This window comes from Cornus florida, unplaced genomic scaffold (genome assembly GCF_030987335.1).
Source record: "Cornus florida cultivar Cherokee Brave unplaced genomic scaffold, ASM3098733v1 CherokeeBrave_3.0.0_Hap2_Chr04, whole genome shotgun sequence".
NCBI classification, from domain to species: domain Eukaryota; kingdom Viridiplantae; phylum Streptophyta; class Magnoliopsida; order Cornales; family Cornaceae; genus Cornus; species Cornus florida.
Genome location: NW_026775574.1, coordinates 8,064,878 through 8,083,351, shown reverse-complemented (window position 1 = coordinate 8,083,351; position 18,474 = coordinate 8,064,878). Strand labels below are relative to the sequence as shown.

The 18,474-nt window shown below is 31.1% G+C and overlaps 1 protein-coding gene across 1 annotated transcript; it reads right to left on the bottom strand.

The window, feature by feature from the left end:
- Positions 1-869: 869 nt before the first annotated feature.
- LOC132302684 (putative phospholipid-transporting ATPase 9) lies at positions 870-9,553 on the bottom strand. Its single transcript, XM_059799599.1, has 11 exons — positions 8,143-9,553; positions 6,057-7,405; positions 5,072-5,182; positions 4,666-4,942; positions 4,474-4,562; positions 4,282-4,390; positions 3,530-3,739; positions 3,203-3,328; positions 2,995-3,093; positions 2,538-2,729; positions 870-1,944 (listed from the first exon to the last, which is right to left on the bottom strand). The coding sequence occupies exons 1-11, from the start codon at positions 8,533-8,535 to the stop codon at positions 1,312-1,314; spliced, it is 3,588 nt and encodes a 1,195-aa protein (XP_059655582.1). The 5' UTR covers positions 8,536-9,553; the 3' UTR covers positions 870-1,311.
- Positions 9,554-18,474: the final 8,921 nt, after the last annotated feature.

Genomic DNA, 18,474 nt, shown 5'->3' with positions numbered 1-18,474 from the left:
AATTCTGAAAAAGTAAAGGTACGGCCACACATGCAGTGCGTTGGCTTAACTATATATAAATGTGAATTTTTATTTATATATATTTATTGGTAATAGTATAATAAAATTTTAATTAATTTCTAATGTATATATATTAAGAGTTGTTCTAAAATTATTTAGAAAACAAATTATGTAATTATTGTAATGATTTTTATATCATATATACAGTTATTTCATACTTTATAATAATAATATTTTTGTTTTAAATGAACAAGTATTATTTTATGTTTCACTAGTGATGATGTATATAATATCAATTTTTCTTTAAGAAAAAACTTTAACACTTTTAGAATGTTTTTATATCATTTCAAAATTATGGCGTATACTTAGTGCTAAAAATGTAGAAAAATGTAGAAAAGAGTCGGTGTAAGTGTCCGAAAATCATCGACTAACAAATAAAATTTAATTTAATTTTTATTCATAACAGTTTATGTGAAGTATCAGACACTTGTACAACAAACAAAAAAAATAAATTTAAGAAAACATTACACAAAAAGAGAGAGTTATAGAAATACACAAAAAGAGAAAGTAGAAATAAACAGAGATTTATAACTGTGTATGAAGTACCTGACACTTGTGCAATGTCAGATACAACTCCTTCTGCAATGTCAGATACAACTCCTTCGTAGATGTATTGGCGTCTCTCGTCCACACTGGGTTCTATTTAAGGGGTGGTGACAAGAATGTTTCTCAGATCTGTTGAGATGAAAATATAATTATATATAAATACAATTAATACTAAGTGTATTACTGATAAAACTTCTCCTCCTGAAGCTTTATATATATATATATATATAAATGTCCATTATTGTTCACTGGAAAGAGCGAGATACAAATAAATTAAATTTTTAAAAAAATTACACAAAAAGAGAGAGTTATTGAAATAGAGAGAGATTTTCTATACTCTTTCTTAACAAAAAGATGCAAGTGTCATACTTACAATGAATCCCTCACTTCTCTACGATATAAAATTCGCCTATGTACAAAATACATGACTGAAAAAATACATATATGCAGCCTCATGCACTCAAAACATGAAGATATAAGCTTTGGGCCTCCTTATGCCCATTTTACATGTACAAACTGATTAACACTAATGTACATAGGCATTGTGGACTTGTAATGTCAGAGGCATAGCTTTTTTGTCAAAGTAGAAGCAGCCCAGCTTTCAACTTCAATCATTTACAATGGTCAGAATCCTATTTCACCAACAAAAAAATCCGAAGTCGGCGCTCTTCCATGACCAACCATCAAAGTATGCACCTGCAGATATTATCTATGATGATGAACCCTGTCTTTTGAGCGATTATTTCTTGCTGCTAAACGCGCTGTAAAACCTACAGTTGTAGGCCTTATTGATCTCTGCCGAACCATATTGCAGTATTCAGGATCATCGCATTGCCCCTCAATCCGTATCCACTGAATCATATTATGGAACATTGGAAAGAACCGCATCTGAATTGCTGAGTAGGAGAAGAAAGGAATCAAGGCTGCTATCACCACTAAGAGTGTGACGAGCCAGAAGGTGAGGGACGGAGCAAGGGATTCGACGAAGACTTTGAAAGCAGTGGTGGAATAACTGGGAGGCATAGCTCCATATGCCAAGAGGAAAAGATACCAGAGGGCAATGCCACCCCAAATGAAGATATGTTGAATCAAGGTGAAGTAATTTATTGCGAGGGCCATCTGGCAGTTCACAGTCCAAACAACACATGTATACATTGTTGCCCCAAAGACGTCCAACTCGGCAATTTTTCCATCATTGTTGAAGGCCTGAGGTTCAACTGCTCTAGTGCAAAAGAAGAAGATAATGATGGCTTGCAAAAGCCCATTGAGCATCCAGCCAATTATACGACGCCAGCTGAAGAGGACATTCTGTACACCTTCTTGGTACAGCAAAGGGAACTGTCACGTGCAATGGGAACAAAGAATGAGCTATAATCATTGTTCGGTGTGAAACCAAAAACATGTCAAGTACTTCTTTATTAAATAAATAAAAAGATATAGAAAAGGTTTACGCAGTATTTTGTCAAATGGAAAAATCAAGACTCAAGGGTTAACAATTTTTAAATTTTTCCAAGATATTTTATTAATAGAACTCGACTGATATCAACAAAAGCTTGTCATGATCTCTGTAGCCTCCACCCATATTGTTTCTTTTCTGTTTTTTCTTTTTTAAAATTTTATGATTTGGCTCTATTTAATGATTTATTGGACTCCATGTGGTATCTTATCATCAGCTATCCAAAAATTTTCACTAAAGAAACAATATAGAAACATTTATTACTTCAATAGCAGCTACTTATAGCTATTCTTCAAATAGTAATCCAACATCCAAAATACCAGTAACGGCCAACAAAATTGTAGTTACCGTTAATGATGGCTGTTACTTTTCTCATGTTTCTTTATAACAGAACCATTAGCTGCTACCATTAATAAAATCACAAACTGCTGTAGCTATAATTTAGACCAAATTTTATATTAGATAAAAGGCATACCTTGAGACAAAACCGAGCTGATACATCTTGGTCAAAAACGCCCATGGCAATCACAGGGAGTGATGTAAAGAAGACATTATAAAGGGATAAAAACCAATCATTGTAAGCAGGCTGCCCAGAGAATGATGCATATGCCTCGTAGAAGAAGATAGTGAAACCGAATGTGATATTCTTATAGAAGAAGTAGCATATCTGCCAATAGGAAAAAGAATTAACTCAATTGATTAATCTATGAAGGTAATAATTGAAGAAAATTTGAAAATGTAAATATTTTATTTAGACTTTAAACCATTGACAAATTTCAAATCCACGAAATCTAAAATAGCTATCAAAATTTGGATTTCAATTTGATCTCTACAAGGATTGGAACAAACACACAAAAAGAAAAAAAGGAGAAACAGAGAGAAAATTTCAAATCTTGATTTATATCTAAATTCAAGTACATAAAAGTCAATACCATTGACGAGATCCTTCTGTAACACCAATGTCCATGCACCAGAAGTAAGCGCTCCAAAAATCGGAACTGAGCAATCGCTATATCACTTGACATGACTGCCTGATATGTTTAAAACATAGAAAGTTCAGAAGAAATGAAGTAAAACATAACCACGATAAGAATGTTTATGCATTGAGATGGTGAACATATCCAGCTATTGATTGAGTACCTGCATTCCTTCAACACCACTGATTCCAATCCCGATATCAGCTTCTTGAAGCATTCCCACATCATTGGCCCCATCACCAATTGCTAGTGTGGTCTTCCTGTTTCCAACTTTAACAAGTCTGGTAACCTGAGTTTTCAGGAAGCATTTTTTATGAGTTAACTATTCTTAAAGCAGATAAAGTAATGCTTGAGAAAAGAGAGAGAGAGAAAGAAAAAAAAAGAAAAAAAAAAGGGAGGAATAAAATCAAAACAAAATCTTCTCCTTCTCTTCTTTTATTTATTTATTTTTTTGGTGCATGGGTCCTTGGAGGGGGACTAAGTGACTCACCAGTGCCTTCTGTTTTGGTGATGAACGACAGCAAATAACAGATGCACAGCCAACTGCAAGTTCTAAAAACATATTCTTCATGTCATCCTCTAGCGCATATACAAGTGATTGCCCATCAATGATTAAAGCAAATGCCTCAGAGCTTCCACCCGATGCCGTCAGCTGTGCCTTCCCTTGACTTATCTGGCGGCGAACACTCTCCTTCGAAGCCTGAAAGATGAATAGATAGTATCCCACCACATTACATCATATAATCTTACTTTGCTGACCATTTAACAATCAATGGTACATTAGAATTTCCAGAAAACAAGTTGACCCTCGTCTGACATGTCACATGAGTAGCATAATATTCATCAGATATTTTCTTCATGGTATATAAAATCATGGCAGACAAGCTCAACTTTTTGTAGGACTAATGTCTCAATGAGGAAAAGAATAAAAATCAAAATAAAAAAAGAAAAATAAAAAATAAAAAACTGTATTTCCCATAAGAGGTAACACAGTCATTCTTAAGCCTATCATCAAGCTTTTACTTGACAAAAGTTACCTCAGTTGAAATAATCAAGCATTACCATAGTGGTTTGCAGGGTAATATAGTCATAGCATTGTCATTTCTTTCTTATAATTTTACAAGGCTCTCCTAGTTTTAGTCTGCACTTTTTTACTCATCTTATTAAACTATTAATTGTCATCCTTATCATATACATTTTACTAAGCTGCTTATAGATCAGGAAAAGAAAATATAGAATTACCTTTTCGATTGCATTCTTTTCTCCCATTTTCTCCAGTGCTTTAATTTCTGGTGTCTCCAAGTTTATTATTATCTGCTTCATTCCTTGTCTAAGCAAACTACAAGCGAATCTGCAAATTTTAAGTTGGAAATGTTTACATGAGTTAACCACATCTAGTGAAAGTCCATAAAAACTCAAATGAAATAATCATACCCAATATTAATGGCAGTTTCCATCTTATCTCCAGTCAAAACCCATATCTTTATTCCTGCTTGGGCGAGCTTGTCAATGCACTCAGGCACCTACCAGACACAACAGAAGAAAATTTAATTCCAACTCCCATTTATTGTCCCTAAAGATGTTCTTTTTTATAAAGACTCGTCCGCATAAAAAAATTCAACCCACCCCCTGTTGGAGTTTATCCTCAACAGCTGTGGCGCCTACAAGAATCAAATCCTTCTCAATCGTCTCTGCCGCTTCATCAATCATTGTCTGCCGATCTGCACTGACAGAGTTCTTGGCCTCTGTGAATTTCTTATTGAAGTCATTGTACTCTTCCTCATTGAGTTCACGATAAGCAAGTACCAAGGTCCTCAAGCCTGCATCTGCATACTCATTTACATGGTCCCTGGTCTCCTCTTCAAACTCCCTTCCATTTTTAGCAAGCCTTTCAAACATGACACTGCATGGAAACAAAAGAACAAATAAAAAAGTGGGGAAAGTAGCGACGATGGTTTAGAATAGACTGAAAGTAGATACAAATAGTTCATCATACACATGGTTTCAGCATAGTGGCTGTGAAATTACAAACCTGTCAGCACCTTTACAGAGTAGCACTAGCATTCCCTCCTCATTTCGTACTATTACAGACATCCGCTTTCTTGAGCTATTAAACTCTAAGACATTCAAAAGTTTATACGACCTGCAAAAACAAAAATAATTTAACACAATTTATCAATTATACCTTTGAGCAGAGAAAGCGAAAGCAATTTAACATGTGCATGCACACACAGATATACGTTTATGTGATGTCAGTGTGTTGCACCCATGTGTACATGTAATGCACCATCTGCACCCTGAATGCACATTATGATCATCAACCACCCACCACATATGATCAAGATGTTAAAGAGACCATCAATCAGGTGTGAATATCCAATATGACCCCTTTGAACATTGACATTGTAGGTAGATTGTGAAATATTTAATTACTTCAATAGCACCTCAGTTTGTTCAATGCAGGTATAAAGAAAACAGACTTGAGCCTTTGTGAAAGCAAACACCCTAAAGGCAAACTAAGAGGAAGCATTTTCATAAGCAAAGCAAGGAAGCAGATCACTTAGATTTTTATTTTTATTTTTATTTTTAATCAATTCATGGTTATAATCTCCGCCAGCCTAATGCACCTTTTTAGATGTTACTTATAAAGTCACTGTGTTCAAAGGATTGAGAACTGTGTAATGATTAGGGACTATTGGTCAGTGCAATGATTGATATTTTGATAGAGAACTGTGAGAATTTCAGGTTGAGTTTGAGAGAAGCCACTGTGTGCAAAGGGTTAAGTCTGTGTTTGGACCACCCTTTTTAGTACCCCTACTAGGTGGGACCAATATTGGTAAATGACCTTCACTTACTAAGGGAACATGTAGACTAATCTTTCCTGATGATTCTGCATGCATGCAAGTGGCAGCCAAAAAGTGTGGGATGAAAAATTTTAGTGTTGTAAGGAGTATAAGAAACTTTGCATGTGAACACAATAAGAAAATTTGGAAGTGAACAGAAACAGAGACACTGACCTTTCAGTTCTTCTTCCAGACACAGGATCCAACTCATGCAATGAGATGCTTGCTTGCGTTCTTTCATAAAATTCAAAGCCAAGTTCTCTAGCTGCAATCACAAAGGCTGCCTCATCTGGTGACTCAGCTTCATATGAGACATTTCCTGTATTTTCATCTACTTCGGGTATGGCTGTATGACAGATTGCCAATGTACGAAGAAATTTATGTATGACGTTTGCATGGGGCTCCTTAAGCCAATTCCCGTTCATCATCCTTTCATCCTTAAAATTGAAGCCTTTGATGAATTTCGTATCATCAGAATCCTCGACACGGTCCCCACTGTTAACCATATGAGGAGCCAATGGAGATCCTTTTCTTTTAGCCATCGCCTTCTCAACCTCTGTAACACCACGGCCATAAGCTGTCCCAGCCACAGAACACTTTATAAACTCCATCGAATTGCAAGTCAGTGTTCCTGTCTTATCAGAAAGGATTGTGTCAACTTGGCCAAGTTCCTCAGTTAAATTTGATGTACGGGCATGCGCTGGTTTGTCAGTTTCTTCGTAGTACATAAGAAAATCTTGATTGATAAAGATGCTCTGAAGAACTTTAACAATTTCTATCGACACATACAAGGAGATTGGAATCAAGTAACTATACAACATTAGTGCCGTCAGGAAATGATAAATTGCAGCTAGTGGGGCTTTCTTGGGATCATAGAATATTGTAGAATTGTCTGGTCTTAGATACCACCTTTTCATCCTCCCACCGTCCAGGTCATTGTCAGTTACAATGCCGAAGTAAATTGATCCAACAAGAGCCATTAAAAATAAGACGCAAAATAAAAAATAGACTATTTTGTCCATTTTCTTCTCAATTTTGCTTCTCTTTGAAGGGGGATCAGTAGAGTTTTGCATAACCTTTGTGTCATTACCGGTGAAGATAACAGTCCCATATATGTAGTCTGTATTCCTGAGTTTGGAGTCTCTTAGGAGAAGTTGAAGAGGAGCAAGAGGATACGGTTGCTCTTCAAATTCCATACTCCCAACAAAGGAGTACAAATTTGCATTTGGATCTTCACATTTAACAAGAGCCTTGAAATCCTTGAAGTGAGAGTCCTCATGTAATAATGAAGTTGCCTCCAATCCTTGTTTTAGTTTCAAATTTGTCTCCCCATCAAGGTTCATAGTCTCAACATAGCAGATTGCATCATCATAACTGGATGAAAGCAAGAGAAGATCCGCTGGAAAAAATTCATCCTTCTCTACCTTCACTATATCTCCCACTTTCAGAGTCTTCCATTCAGTGTCCCCGAAAACTCCACCACCACGATGCACTTTAACCTTTCTATTATTCACCTCAATGTCCTGAAATTTTCCACCCATTAAATTATGGAGTTGAGTTTAACAGCTTGCTAAACAACAATATCTATATAAATTATTATCATTTTGTTCACAGCATGACAGTTATTCATCATATAACACTAAAATCAACCAAAAGAACATGGCATAGTATTATCTTTGAAAATATGCAGAACCTGAAAGAACAGAAATTTAAGTCATTCTGCCTATAACAGAAACTCTATGATATGTGCTGCCATTTGTTTCAATTTTCAAAGGTAGAATATGAACATACCATGCGACACATATGTTTGAGAACTATTTTTTCTTTGAATTACATCTCATCATGATAAAACAAACTCATATATTTGGACAGTTTGGATGTCAAATTTAATTAAGAAAACTAAAATATGTATCATGCTAGCAGCGTGGTCTAATGATCAAGTTGTCCTTTAACCATAAGATACGGTGTCAGAGGCAGGAGCCTATAAGAATTTATTTTGGCTCTCAGAAAGCATTTCCTTAAAAGTCATTATGAAGTATGAGCAATACCATGAAACTTTCATCTGTAATCTGAATTTTAAAACTTTTTGGGGCATGATTTCCGTACATATCCTCAGTTATTCGGAAGTTAATAACGAAAAGAAAAAAAATAAACTACTTTACAAGTACAGAATCCATGTTGCAACTTAGAAAACCAAACAACAAGCTTAAGCACTAAAATCAATTTAATCAACTAGTAGAGATAAAAAAGAGAGAGGTACCTGCTGTTTTCGTTTCCAATCTTCGATGCCTTCTTTCACCATGGTAGCCCCAATCACAACAATTAAAGGGAGAATAGCGCTGACAGCACTATAAGGAGAGAGGGGTGTGAAGGCCAAGATGCCGGTAACAAGGAAGTAAAAATTGGCCACCCTCCTAAACTGCTCAAACAAGGACTTGGGCAAGAAAGATGCAGCTGTATACTTGGTAGTACTTACATAATTGCTTGCATAACTACGAATTTCGGCCTCGGGGCAATCTGGTTCATTGGAATAAACTACCCTCGAGAACCCGGGTCCTCCAATCTGCGAGTGATCATCCAAGAAAGATGATTTCCCACATCTGAATGAGTAGATCTTGCTAAAATGCAACTTTCTTCTCCTGCCAGTCACCATTCTCTCCAACTAGGATTGCCTCAAACTAATCCCAATTCTAGTTTCAAAACTCAAACAAAGCCCAGTAATAAAGCCAAAAAAGCTTTACTCCTCACAGTAGCAAATTTCTCAATAAAAAAATGCTACTTTTTCACAGAATTCCACCCACAACAAAATACAAACAGAACCAAAAACCCACCAAAAATTCAAAAAAAAAAAGTTAACAAATATAAATAAATTAAATAACAGAAAACCCAAGAAAGGTTTCAAGCCAAAAGCACAAAACCCCAGTTAACTAAACTTAGAAAATGAAGAAATAGGTAGAAGAAGATAACTTCACTTAGTAAAGCTTTAAGGAATATAGACCAGAGAGAGAGACCAAACAACAATAATTGCCGAGAAAAGAGATGGGGTTTATATTCAGACAACACCAGCGACAAGTACAACCCCTAAAATCTATGAATCTGAGAACCCAAACGACAATTTTTGCCACAAATGAACAATACCCAGAAACAAAGACCTATAAATCAGCTAACCCAAATCATGAGAATCACAATATAATCAAATTCATGTATAAACGAGGCCTATTAGAAAACAGAGATAATGTATGAAGAAATGTTCGGCTGTTTGGTTTTTCTATAGGCCTTCCAAAGCTTTGAACGTAGACTTGGATCTCTCGCTCTCATGTTTGACTTCGCAACCGCTGGATTATAACGCGCATTGCTCACCAAGAAATGATCAGATTTCAACCCCGACGAGTCAATAATTTTTTCGAATACATGAAATAAAAAAAAAGGTCGAAATTTTTGAACTTTTCAACGGCAAAAAAAATAATAATAATAAAAATAAATTACAAAATACAAAATAAAAAGCTACGGGGTATAAAATTGTTGAAGATTTGATGGGTTTGATTCAGGATTTACACTCACAGAAGATTCGTTTTCGCGGGAAATTCCTGAGAATGAATCAATGGGCGTGCGTGGTCTTCTCGTCTCTGGCTGGTCTTTGCTTTTGTCGTTTGAAGCTTTCACAGTAGAAGAGAAGAACAGACAAAAAGTTTTTTTTTTTTTTTTTTTTAATATATATATATATATACACATCTGTATTTATTCGGATTAACACATCTGTTTTGATTTAATATATACTTATATATGGGTAGATATATAAACATCTAGAACACCAGTAGAAAAATGTTTATCTATTACTACTAATTGAGATGGGAAAAATCTAACTTGTTTGATTATGTGAATTAATATGGTAAAAAAAGTTATTAAAGTTATTAGAGTTTACAGACAATTAACAGATGGAGGGTATTTAATTAATGATTAAAAGATTCCCCCATTATGGCGAGGAATGGTGCATCGTGCAAGAAAAGGGTCAAATTACTCAAAAATAAATAATAAATAATAATTAAAACCTGGCCTATATCACAAAATCGCATGTATTATTATAAATATACATGTGTGTGTATATATATATATATTTATACAAAGTAATGTTATACATAATATTACCACTATTTAATTGATTTTTTTATTTAATATAGTGAATAAATTCAAATGACCCTTCAATTAATCAAGAGCGCAGCTTTTAATTTAGGGGCACAACGCACTTGATAAAAAAAAAAAAAAAACCTAGTATGACAAATATACATTGATTTAATCAAAAATAAAAAATTTAGGAGGTGAAAAAAAAAATGGAAAGAAAAATTAGTAAAATTTGATGGAAAAAAAATATAGTGTAATTGAAGAAAGGGAATTTATTTAACATATTTTTACAAAAGAAAATTAAAGATATTTGGAAACTCTACAAAAGAATATTTAACTTATATGTACGTCATGCATGACTTACAAAAGAATATTTATTTTATTTTGAGAGTTATTATTTTTTCTTTTCAAGACAAGACTGTTATATTAGAGTATTTTATTGTTATTACTTAAACAAATTGTTTAAGTAAACATACTATGTATATCTTAATCGACTACTACGTGTCTTGCAAAAGAATATTTAACTTATATGTACGTCATGCATGACTTGCGAATCAAATCATTTATTTATAATACAAGTTGTACCAAAATTGGAGTCAATTACTAATTCCCGGAACAAATTGGTTTGGTTTTAAGAATATGTATATATCCAATAAAATTACATTCATTAGATATATATGATATGCGAAACATGAACAGATAGAGTGTCTTTTAAGGATATATATTAATTCCACTGACATTTTCATATATACTTGTTTGTACATATCTGTACGTACACTAGCTAACATATATGAGTATATGTTTTTATAATAGTAATATATTGGTTTTAAGAAGAAAAAAAAAATACCTCTAATTGTAATAGTTTTTATAAATTTATTTTTTTTACATAGAAAATGTAAAAAGAGTTGTGGTTAACAATGCATATGAGTCACGTGTCCGACTTTGAAAAACATGAATGAATGAATAGCCGTCTGATTTGGTGTGAGAAAAAAAGGAAGACTAGTCAACCCATCACAATTCATTTGCCCGTCTCATGCTCCAACTGTCCAAGTCATCGGGACCAAACGTAAAAATGATTCATCCCCCACCTATTAATGTTTTTTTAAAAAAAATAAAAAAATACTTTCTCCTGTTCAAAATATTTGTTAATATTTTTATTTTAAAAAATATATGTCTCATTTCAAAATTGGATGAATAATTTTTATAAGAAAATGTTCTTCACAAATTTTTATTTCTGATTTCATTTTGAAATAAGTAGTGATATTCATACCGAACACTTGCACTCAATTGCCTAACAAATAATTTTTAATTGACTATTTATACCAAATACAACTAAGTAAATGTCTCTACTTCCTTACTTGTTGCATAATTTGATCAATTAAAAGAGTATGTCTAGTAATTTACTGCAAATATTGCGTCCAAGAATCATTATTCTTTTGAATTAGCTTGGCTATTTTGTGAATTTTAAAAGTAATTTTTTAATATTGGAAAGATTTTAATATAAGAATGGGAGAAAATATAGCAAAACTTATAATCATGGAATGCAAACCCTAATATAATTTAATAACTTGAATTCAATCTTGTCATAATATATTTTCGTTTGAAAGACTATTTCTATTAAATCTTTAACTAATTAAAACTTGAAATTTTTTGTAAAAATTCAAAATATGAAACCTAATTTTTTGAACCAATTTTTATGTGTGAATAATTAGATAAATACATAATTCACTTAAAGTTTTTTAATATTATATTTTTAATCTTCTTTCTTTTAATTAGGAACCCTAATTTTCTTAATGATCTATAAGTTTGAATAATTTGATTAATAGATAATCAATTTATTGTTTAGCATTATTATAAAATCGAGAAGAGAATATATATATATAACAAAAGATAAAAGTAGGGAAAATAAAATTAGAGAAGCAAATATAATTTAATATTGATTCTCACTTTTCCTTCAATGGGGTTATTCACACAAATGTATATATATACGTGAATGGAATTATTTACTTCTTTTAATTTGTCCGCTTTCTTAATTTAGTTATAACTTAAATATGTTAATACTTTTGCATCATATCGCTACACCGATCTCATTGATGATCGATCACCGGTCGGTTGGCTTGACCTTTTGATATATTCCATTTCTATATATGGTACAAATCACTTTTTTGTATTTAACAATTTGATTGTATCAAATTATCATCCCATGAGCTATATATTCTGGAAGGAAAAGAAAAAAATAAAAATATATATATATATATATATTCTATTGTTCGAAAGAATAGCATGTGCAAAGCATACACTGATGTTCTAGAATGTCTGCAGTGTCAGGCAATTCAATGATGTTCTAGAATGTCTGCAGTGTCAGGCAATTCAAAGACTAAGGTTTGATTTGGAAGATCAATCCGAAGCCCCTTTTTCCATATTTTCATTTGAATTTTCAACTATGTGATTGGATTTGAAACTAACTAATTTTTAATTATTCTTCCCAAAATTCAGTCATAAAATTACAACTCAATTTCAATTGGCTTTTCTTAAAATAAGCTAGTAATTCATAGATCCAACTTGGCCTTTTTCAAAACTAAATTACAACTAAATCAGCACAACCTTTTAATTTTCCGCAACCATATGTGCTAAGGTAAAACCTAAAATTACGAGTTTAGGCCCTAAATAGAAGAAACTCATACAATTACAGTTAGTTTTAGATTCATTGCATGCTATGTAGTACGGACATGAAACACAGACACAATACGACACGAATATATTGATACGTTAAATTTTTAAAAAGTAAAATACTGATACAGCGTGGATACAACTACATAATAATATAAAGAGTGAACACGATTACATAATAATATAAATTTTTATTATTATACAATAGTATTATAGAATTTTAATTCATTTATAATTTATATATTAAGAATTACTCTGAAATGAATTATAAAATGAAATTATGTCATTATTATAATAGTTTTTATATCATATAAACCATTATGAAATGTATTCATTTTATTTTCAAGATTACTAGATAGACTTGTATTAAAAATGTTTGAGAAGCGTTAGCGAAGTATCTGAAAAGTATCGGTGAAGTGTTTGAAATAATAAAATTATTTTTAAGATTACTAGATAGACTTGTATTAAAAATATCTGAGAAGTGTCAGCGAAGTGTCCGAATAATATCGGTGAAGTGTTTTGGAAATATTGGCAAATCATTCGAAATAATAAAATTAATTTTTATTTATGAATACGAATATGAGGTGTTAGAAACATATCTGAAAAGTGTCCAACAAGTGTCAGTGTCCGACACAAGTACGACTCTTACATACTTTCTAGATTGCAAGTGATGGGTTTGAGAATTTTTTAGGACTGGTGTCTTTGATGAAGCTCAAAATTACCATTTGCTTCAGATGACATTTTTTTATCTACCGAGGCAAACTTGTCAAAGTCTTCCTCCATGACAAATATTTTGAAACCATGCCAATTCATTCAAGTGTGTAGATAACCTAAGGTTGACAATTAGGTTTCCTTCATATATCATGATGCCTGTTTTTTCTTTACGTCAAAATCAAGGTTGACAATTTGCCTAGCTTTTTTATTTTTTTGGCACTTGTATACGTCGTAGTACTGTAGCAGTTTCTAACATTCGTAATTTTTTGGTTTTTCGAGATTTTGGGAAAAGTTTGACGTCTCCCGCTGAGATGTACATCATTATTATTTTTTAAAAAATAATTTTTATACCAAATAATTACAATAAATTATTAAATTTATTTTTTTAATTAATCAATTATACAATAAATAAAAAAGTGAAGTCATCCACTTAATTATATTTAGTATAAATAGTCAATTAAAAATTATTAAATTTGATAATTCACTACAAGTATTCAGTAATAAGTATTCGATGTGAGTATCACTATTTTTATTTTTGTCTTATTTTTTTTTGGGTAAAGTACAGTCACACCCCGTAAGGTTTGGCAAAAGGACACTCAGATGAAATTTACCTGTTTTTTGGACAAAGACACTCCCTGAAGGTTCAAAAATTGACAAAAATACCCCTTTACATGAAAAATTGACCAAATTACCCTTTGACCGTTTATGAGACTTTTTTAACTTTACAATTTAATAAATTGGACCAATCTACCCTCATGAACAATTTATGCATAAAAAAAAAAAGTTACCCAAAAAAAAAAAAAAAAAAAATTTATATTGTTCATTTTTTTTTTTTTTTTAAATGTCCCAATTTCTTAAAAATGCAGACGTCTAAAATGATTTTTTTAATCCAATACATATATTTCAAATAAATTATATTTTGTTATTACTTCTTTTCTTTTTCTTTTTCTTTTTTATTTTTAAATTAAGATGCTTAATTCTTTCATCTAAAAAAATTAAACCAATCTCTTTTCCTTAAAAATAAAAAATATGATACCAGTATAACTTTATATATCTTAAATTATATATCAAATATTATATATTTCCCAACATAAAAGAGAAAAAAAATAATAAAACAAAAAGAAAAAAAAAAAAAAAGAAAACAAAGGAAAAAAAAAAAGACATGCATAAAGTTATACTGGTACCTATTTTCTTTTATATTGGGAAATGCATAATATTTGATATATAATTTAAGATGCATAAAGTTATACTAGTACCATATATTTTATTTTTAAGGAAAAGAGATTGATTTAATTTTTTTAGATGAAAGAATTAAGCATCTTAATTTAAAAATAAAAAAGAAAAAGGAAGGAAGTAATAACGAAATATAATTTATTTGAAATATATGTATTGAATCAAAAAATCATTTTAAACATCTACATTTTTAAGAAGTTGGGACATTTATAAAATAAAAAAAATAAAAAAAAAGTGAATAATATAAAGTTTTTTTTATGCATAAATTATTCATGAGGGTAGATTGGTCTAATTTATTAAATTGTAAAGTTAAAAAAAGTCTCCTAAACGGTCAAAGGGTAATTTGGTCAATTTTTCATGTAAATGGGTGTTTTTGTCCATTTTTGAACCTTCAGGGAGTGTTTTTGTTCAAAAATAGGTAAGTTTCCTCTAAGTGTCCTTTTGCCAAGCCTCAGAGGGTGTGAATATACTTTACCCTTTTTTTATTATTATTTATGAATAGAGTCGAGATATGATTTCTCTCTCCAAATACGTTTCAATTCATTATTTCCCTCTCTATATAATTTGATATGATATGGATTGACTTGCACATATTCCCCGCACATATTTCGGATTTGTAATACATGAATTAATTGGAAGAATAGAAAAATACAAAAGTGAAAATATATATATATATATATGTATGGGTCAAGTGCAAAAAATATTCCTCTACTATTGAAATAGTACCAAAAAAATAAAATAAATCCATGTGTAGTTTAAAACCCTTTAGAGCATCTCTTCAACCGTTGTGTATAATTTTTTGTGTAAATATGATGTATCATGTGTCATGATGAATATATAAAAAAAATTTGAATTATTTAATTTTAGCTCCAACGGTTGTTTTATACTTTTTATAAAAATATATCTTCTAATAACAATCAACCATGTGTCATGTCAGGACCCATATAACTTTTACAAATATACTTAATATATGGTTGATTCTTAAATGGAATGAGAATGAGGGATGAGAAAAGAAATATGTTGATTTGACAGTGTAAAAATGTTATGTAAAATACACGACCTTTTACACATTGATGATATAGCAATAAATCTTAACAGACTGCTAGAGATGAAATTTTTTTACAGATCATAGGTGACAGTGTGTATTTTACACAAAAAGGTATTTTAACATACCGCTAGAGATGTTCTTATACTATTAATTTAGTGCAAATAGATCCCTCAAGACTTAAAATAATGATAATACTCTTATGTTAGTAGAATAAATTAATAAGTAGAAATAACCGGACTATTAGTCCGCATTTAATTATACCACGTCATTTTTACTCTTTTGTGTAAAATATACTCACCAATATATAAAATTGTTGTGTATTTTACACAGTCACATCATCTTATTTTTTTTCTTTTCCCTCTTTCTCATTTCATTAATTAATCAACCCTATATTAAGTAGGTTTGTAAAGATTTGTAAAAAATATGTGGCGTTGACAGTGGTTGGTTGTTATTCTCTTTTTCATTCCGTTAACGAATTAATTCTATATTAACTAAGTTTATAAAAATTCTGTGAGGTCCATGCATGACATTGGTTGATTGTTATTAGGAATATATTTTTACACAAAAACTATAAAATAACCGTTGAAGTTAAAAATAAATAATTTATTAAATTTTTTTTTTTTATTATGCTACATCATATTTACAAAAAATATATATATACACACAACGATTAAAGATGTTTGTACATGAAATTTACAAAAAAATATATATATACAGACAACAGAACTTTTTAAAATAAAATAGTACTGTTACTCGCCAAATCACCAAACTAAGTCTTTGTGCCAAACAGCAAACACTCTTAACTCTTTTATGGTCTCAACGACCCCAATGTTCAACCATGGCCGCCACCATCACCAACCAACCACCCCAATATTCATGCATGGCAGCCACCATTAGGTCTTCAGCATAACATACATTCTAAATTTCCGTACAGTCTATGCCACTTTCTAAGAAATAAAATTCTATCTCATATATATATATATATATATGTATTTAAAAAATGACGATGTTTAGATTGTTTGCATAAGTATGTATCAACTGTCAAATCATATTAAATTTAAAGAAGAAAACAACCGACACTTATTTGAATTTTCAATGGTTCAGATTATATTTCATACCCCAAATCAATCATGCAATTGCTATCTCAAATGACATGTGAGATTATAATAGTGTGACAAGTTGAACCATTGTTAATTACTACAGACAAAAATATACACATAATTGGAACTTGTTTTTTTATATGGATAACATGCAAGAATATTCAATTCTTTCTATGCTTACATATATGCTTACATGTGAAATAAAGTGACACTTCCTTTATACTGTAACAAATCTATATAATCCATAAGATTACGGTGAGGGAGTTGGTAGGAATGGCAATTTCTACCCTCACGTCCCCGAGATAGGAATCAATCATGTATTGCAGGGGACAAGTATAAATTTAGATTTTAAACCTGTAGCGAGGTGCAAGATGGGTACAAGTTTTAAAATATAAATGTATATATAAATGTATCTACATTATTATGTTCATATATATATATATATATATATATTTATAATTTATTATGTATTTACATTGCATAGAATTTATCAATTATGTATTTACATTGCATAGAATTTATCAATTTATTTATATAGATAACACCAAAAAAATTACGTAAACGGGGCAGAACGGAGCGGGAATGGGTACACTTATGTTCTAACTGACGGGTATGAATTGTGAAATTTAAACCCATCATAGATATTGGAAAGATGTGAATTTGTCCATAATTAAATAGAATAGGTACGAATTTAGATAAATCGGTTCCATACTCACCCCGTTGCCAGAGTTGGAGGCTTCCTAGCTAGGGAGCTAGTTGGATTGGACAATTTTGTTGAGCAATCACTTTTATGTTTTTTTTTTTTTTCTTTTCTCCAATTATCACTATTTTAAATCTATAAAATTTATGTCAGGATGATAGAAATATGAGTAAATTACATTGACCTTTTCTCAAATTTTATCAATATTTATGGGCCTCCTCTTTTATTTGTCAAATTGTACTTGCCTCTCTTAAAATTTATATGTAAATAATACAAATCCCAAATTTGTTAATGGTCAACGAACAAAAAAAAAAAAAAAATACTGAGATCATTAATTTTGTAACTTTTAAATTTTAATTATAATTTATATCCTTAAAAGATATGTTTATTGTAATAAAATACAATATATATTTGAGAGAGAGAAGTTCTGCAAGGCAAAAGCAAAGGGGAATACTCATCTTGTCATCTCAAAATATTGATATATATATATCATTATGCATGATTGCCTGCACTTCAGTTGCAATGAGACCCCACCTTAGATTACATGCATTATTCTGGTGCGTTTAGTTTATGTTATGTGGCGCATATATATATATATATGTTGCAGCACATGCAAGATGCAAAAAAATGTTCGATTGTTAAGAGAAAGATAATAATTCGGGGCAAAGGAGATATAATAATAGAGTATTGTAGTACCCAAACTAAATCAATTTGGGTTTATTTTAAGAGTAGCGCTATTTCTCTCTAGTAGTAAAAAACTTACAAAATTATGACATCAATTTGTATTTCGTTATGTGGGCCAGCTGTTTCTTTTCTCGTGTTGGTATATTCATTAAGTCGTTAAATTCAAAATCTCCAAGAATTGCTACTTTGATATTTTTTTTCCTATGCATGATACTAAATTGAAATTAAATAATTCTCTATATCTCTCAAATAGCTAATTCTGGAAAGAAATAAAAAATAAATAAAAAAATACATATGATCAGGCGTGTATTACCCAAATTCAAT